Source organism: Camelina sativa, chromosome 5, assembly GCF_000633955.1.
Source record: "Camelina sativa cultivar DH55 chromosome 5, Cs, whole genome shotgun sequence".
NCBI lineage: Eukaryota > Viridiplantae > Streptophyta > Magnoliopsida > Brassicales > Brassicaceae > Camelina > Camelina sativa.
This window is the reverse complement of record NC_025689.1, coordinates 6858673-6864138: the sequence shown is the minus strand read 5'-3', so window position 1 is coordinate 6864138 and position 5466 is coordinate 6858673. Positions and strand designations below refer to the sequence as shown.

General features: G+C 27.3%; 2 protein-coding genes across 2 annotated transcripts in view; both read left to right on the top strand.

Moving 5' to 3' along the window:
• Nucleotides 1–805, top strand: part of LOC104788965 — a 5607-nt gene extending 4802 nt beyond the window's left edge. Inside the window, exon 4 of the mRNA XM_010514722.2 lies at nucleotides 605–805. Coding sequence (XP_010513024.1) covers nucleotides 605–805 — 201 coding nt within the window. The remainder of the gene's footprint in view (nucleotides 1–604) is intronic.
• LOC104785882 (nucleolar protein 12-like) lies at nucleotides 7–1369 on the top strand. The gene is made up of 2 exons (XM_010511169.2): nucleotides 7–698; nucleotides 814–1369. Exon 2 carries the CDS (start codon nucleotides 894–896, stop codon nucleotides 1284–1286), a length of 393 nt encoding a protein of 130 aa, XP_010509471.1. The 5' UTR covers nucleotides 7–698; nucleotides 814–893; the 3' UTR covers nucleotides 1287–1369.

The window sequence follows — 5466 nt, the reverse complement described above, 5'->3', positions numbered from 1 at the left end:
CCCCACTATGACGATTATTTCGTCTCTCAAGCTAGACTTGAAAGTTTTCAAACCAATTAAAATTAGTATCTGCCAAATTATCAGAACTCTACCTTTGAATTCAGTGGGTTAAGTCTTAAATGTAGACCAAACCTTTTGTAATTATTGGCTACAAACTCTTAGAATGTCATTAACTTTTTGTCAAAAAGTTGGGATCTTTTTTGGGGAAGTATTAAATTGTATGTTTACAAAAATTCAAAAGTTAAATTTTACTTTTTCAATTTCTTGTGGTTTAAGTTTGTTTTTTTTTTTCTTTTTCTTTTAAATGCATAGTAAAAAAAAACCTAAAATATTGATATAGCCATATAGGTAACATGGAGAAACCCTTAATAGGTACGTAAAATAGTGCGATAAGGATATAAATTTGAAATAGCTAAAAATAGTTGTGATCCAGCGTCAGAAATAGTAAGAGACAAAAAATGTTGAAACCAAAAGTGTGTTAAATGAGTTGTAACAGGACGAAGATAGCGATGAGACAGAGAGCTTAGAGAAAGTGAGAGGACAAGAAGAAGAAGATAAAGAAGAGGAAGACAAGGAACAATGTAGCCCTGTCTCTGTACTTGACCCGCTTGAGGAGGAGGAGGAGGAGGACGACGAGGACCACCAACACGAGCCTGACCATCTCAATCTCCTCCCGTGCAACTTTGAAGTTGTACAACGTGAGTATCCAATCTTCCATCAAATCACATGGGCTAGTGGAATTGAAAGACATAGCTTTAAAATGGTCCCCAGATCGTATTTAAGGGTTTTAAATGTTGTGTTTTGACTGAACAGGGGCTAAAAGGCGGCTACTTAAGAAGCTTCGTAGATTCGAGAAGTTAGCGGGGCTGGATCCGGTAGAGCTCGAAGGGAAGATGTCGGAAGAAGAAGAGGACGAAGAAGAAGAAGAAGAGGAAGAGTATGAGGAGAGCGAGGAAGACGATAACGTAAGGATTTACGATTCAGATGAAGAATATGAGGACGTAGATGAAGCGATGGCACGAGAGAGCCGATGCGCAGAAGAGGAGAGGAGTAAGAAGAAGAATGATGAGAGGCAGAAGAAATGGAGGATGATGAACTCATGGAAGGTAGGGTTGGGAGCAGAGGAGGATGTGGACGTGGTGGTGCGGAAAGATATGAGAGAGGAGACCAGAGAATGGACAAAACACGGTGGAGAAGTGGAAGAGGCCGTGTCCGATCTCGAGCTCTCTATTTTCTTCTTTTTGATTGATGAATTTTCCCACGAACTTGTCTCTTCTTCTCCATGAACAAATAATGAATTTGGTTAGAGCAACAAAATTAGTAGATTTTTAGAATATATATTTCTGACTTGATAAACCAATTTAACCTCTATAACGTTAATCCAAGGTTTTCTTATTACTCATAACGCTTCTAAAAAACATCGCAACGTTAATCTCTCTTCATATACCGCATCTTCTATTTTATAAATCTTTAGTTGAATGTTACTTTAAAGAATAGCTCTTTTTTTTTTGGTCTTGTTATATTAGTAGATAACTAGTTATTCAAGATAAGTATAATGTGTATATTTGGGAAACATTCATTGTTTAGCATATAAGTTTGAACTTTCTGTTTGGTTATATCAGTTTTGAATTAAAACCGGTATATGGTTGTTCCAGGAGCAGTTTAGAGATAGCCTAAGCTTAATTTTTGAATGAGCAGCGTAGCTGACGTTCTCATAATCGAATCCACTATGGCATTCTCATAATTGCAGGGCCAATAAGAAAAATTTAGTAGTACTTGAAGAAACAATAAAATTATAAATATATATATTTTTTTTCAACCATTGGACCACAACTGGTCGGCCCATTAGCCAAATTACTACAGGAGCTGGGACTCGATCCTAGGTGTGATGGTGACTTCTACAAATGGAATTACCTACTGCCACTGCACTAAGGTCACTTCACTATAAATAATTTTTTTATAAGTCATTAGTATTAAAATGACAGAAATAAGGATCCATTTTGCAATAGTAGGTGTTACAGAAAGAAAAGAAAAAAAAGGACCCATTTGTAATTCATGGTTATAAAATCATATATATAAAAGTAAGGTTTCACTCTCTCCTTATTGGTCCACTTGGCAATGCAATTTTAACAAAAAAAAAATATTTATATTAAAACACAAATTAAAAACAATTATTTTTCACATTTAACTCACATAATACAAAACTGAAATCATATAAATTCTACCTATAAATTATGCATTAACTTTATTTCTCCACTAAGTTGTATTAATCAGTTTTATTAAAACAAAACAATAAATTAGAATTGTAACTCTCATTTTTCTAAATGTAATTTTTCATCATTTAACTTCCTATAAATACTCATTATAAATACTCTTTCATTCTCTCATCTTCTTCCACTACTCTCAAATCTCTTTTTTGTTTTGTTTTGTTTTGTATTTTTTTTTGTTATTGTTGTTGTATGGGTTATAAAAATTCAAATCAAATATTATTGTAAAAGCTTAGTTTTAGAGTTTATATGATATGTATATCTTATATATTTATTTTAATCTTTTAAAATGTTTATCTCCATTTTCTATTTTATATTAACATCTTATAAGTCATTATTTTCATACTTCCTTACAATATTCACCACACCATAAGATCATAAAGTTGAAATGATCCATATTTAATTATCTATTATGTCTCTGGTTATCTCACATATTCATGTATCATTTTTAATAATTTATAAAGATCAATATAATATTTAAAGATCAATATAATTATCCATTTATCCATTTATAAAGACTATTTTGTTTTGTGATCCAATTGTTAAATCTGCAGAGATCAATATAATATATATATATATATATATTTTTTTTTATGATTTGAGGTTTTTGAAAACAAAAAGAACATAATTAAACAATTGGTTTTTTGTGTCTTTAATCAAAATAAAAAATGATCCAAAAAACAAAACATATTCAACTGGAACTTAAATATAAAAATAAAATATAATTTTAAAAATATCATTTCACTAAATTCTCTAAAGATGAAACCATTAGTATGAAATCTAGCACTATAAATTAAATTGATGAGTGAAAACCAAAAAAATATAAGTTATCCTTGGGATTTTAAAAATTATTGAGATTGAAGAATTCATATAATTTTATAAGAAAACTAATTTAGTTTGTCACTTAAAAAGTAATATTTTTTATTTTGAAATATCATGTTTAAGTGTTGAGTTCATATCAACAAACAACCAAATCATGTGAATTTTGATTCAGCCACTTGGTATTCCTTTTATTTTAGGTTATAAAAAATTAAAATATTTATTTATAATTAAAGACATGTAACTCCATTTAACTCAAATGTAACTCCTATCCAATAATTGTACATTAATTCATTCCTCCTACTAACTTATTATCTTTCAAGAGAAATTATTTTTGGTTAAATTTTAATATTTTTTATTTATTTTGGTTGGCTAAACTTATATTCATATTTTGGTTGGCTAAATTAATATATTTCTCATGTAAAATTATTGTTTATAATATATTTCTCATTTCAAAGTTTAAAGCAATATATCATATATATAAAAGTAAGGTTTTAGTCTCTCCTTATTGGTTGATTTTCATTTAATGTTTTCTAATTTTTATTTATTTTTTTATTTGCTTTCTAATTGCTTTAAACAATATTTAAGACCCAATAAACACAATACATTTAACTCACACATTAAAATAAAATTATAACTGAAAATAAAATAAATTATGCATTAATCATATTCTACCACTCAATTTATTCAAAAACAATAAATTACTATTGTAACTCCATAGTTCTAAATGTAACTTCCATCATTTCTTATCATATAAATAAGCATTCTCTCAATCTATCATTCTCTCATATTGACATTCTTTTACTATCTCATTTTCACATTCTCTCATTCTCTTCTACAATACCTCAAATCATTTTTTCGTTTTTTTGTTATTTTTGATTTCTTATTTTTGTTGTATGGGTTGTAAAAAAACAAATGAAATATCATTGTAAATTGCTAATGCTAAATTTTAATTTTAGAGACTACATGATATATATTTTACATTGTTCTTATTTTATCTCCTTTATTTAATTTGGATTATTATCTTATAAGTAATCATTCTCTCCTCCTCTCCCACCAATATCAAATGTTGTCATATCTCATATGTGTTGTAATAGTTTGATTATATATTTTAATTTAGAAAGTATTATTATATATATATATATATATATATATATATATTACATTGTTCTATTTTTTAAAGATTCATCTCCATTATCTAATTTGGATTACCATCTTATAGTAAACATTCTCTCCTCCTCTCCTACCAATATCAAATGTTGTTATATCTCATATGTGTTGTAACTTGTAAGAGTTTGATTCTATATTTTAATGTAGAAAGTATTATATATATTTAACATTGTTTTCAATTTTTATTTTATTTATATAAAAAATATTTCTTTTATATTTCTTGCCTTTCTAATCTATTCATATTTATTTTTTAAATTTGCATAGTTAAATTTAAATTCACATATGTTGGTTTTAACAAAACAATCAACTTTATTTGAGAATTAGATGTTCCTATTCATTTTTAAACGATCAATGTGTAACATATAAGCATTTTGTCTTGCAATCACAAGTTCCATTTCCATTGCTTAACTCCATGGTTAAACTATAATATATGTTGTCCTATTTGTAGGAATAACAACATACTTATTTAATTTATTTAAAAGAGCAGATGATTAATCGAAATAAAAATTTCTCCATATTTTATAATTCAATCAGTGAGTGTACTTATTACTTTGAAAAACTTTTACATTGAGGTTCATAAAATCATATAAGAAAACTAAGATATTATGTCACTTCAAATTTGAAAGGAAACACTTGGTATTCCTTTTAAAAAAAGTCAAGACACATATAAACATTTATTAATATTTAACTCACTTTAAATACATTAAAGGTCATTTAACTCAAAAATAACTTCTATCCAATAATTTCATACATTCCTCCCACAAATATATATANATATGTTCAATATTATATTTAAATATCAAAGAATTTTTTAGTTAGCTAAACTTATAGTCACATATATACAATATATATACATAAGAATCTATATTACTTATTAACACCATAATTCGACCCATTATTTGCTTAACTCAAAATTGGTTTCAAAGCCAACTAAAGAAAAACAGAAAAGATCTTATTGATATTAGACCAAAACATGGACATACAAACATAATCACTTACACGGAAAATAATTACTTTTAAAAAATAACTTATTATTGCAACATCAACGTATGAAGGGTTTACATAAGCAGTTAATCAGAAATCTAAAATACAATAAATGTATTGGGAACAATATCAGTCAATGATAAGATTGGATCTTCAAAAGCAAGAAACAACATCCTCATAATTCATAAAAAATAAACGCAACAATTGTACACATCTAAACGAAATG

Bases quoted from the DNA above. Each gene is read 5' to 3' on its own strand.
- LOC104785882 (XM_010511169.2), top strand. From the start codon at position 894: ATGTCGGAAGAAGAAGAGGACGAAGAAGAAGAAGAAGAGGAAGAGTAT.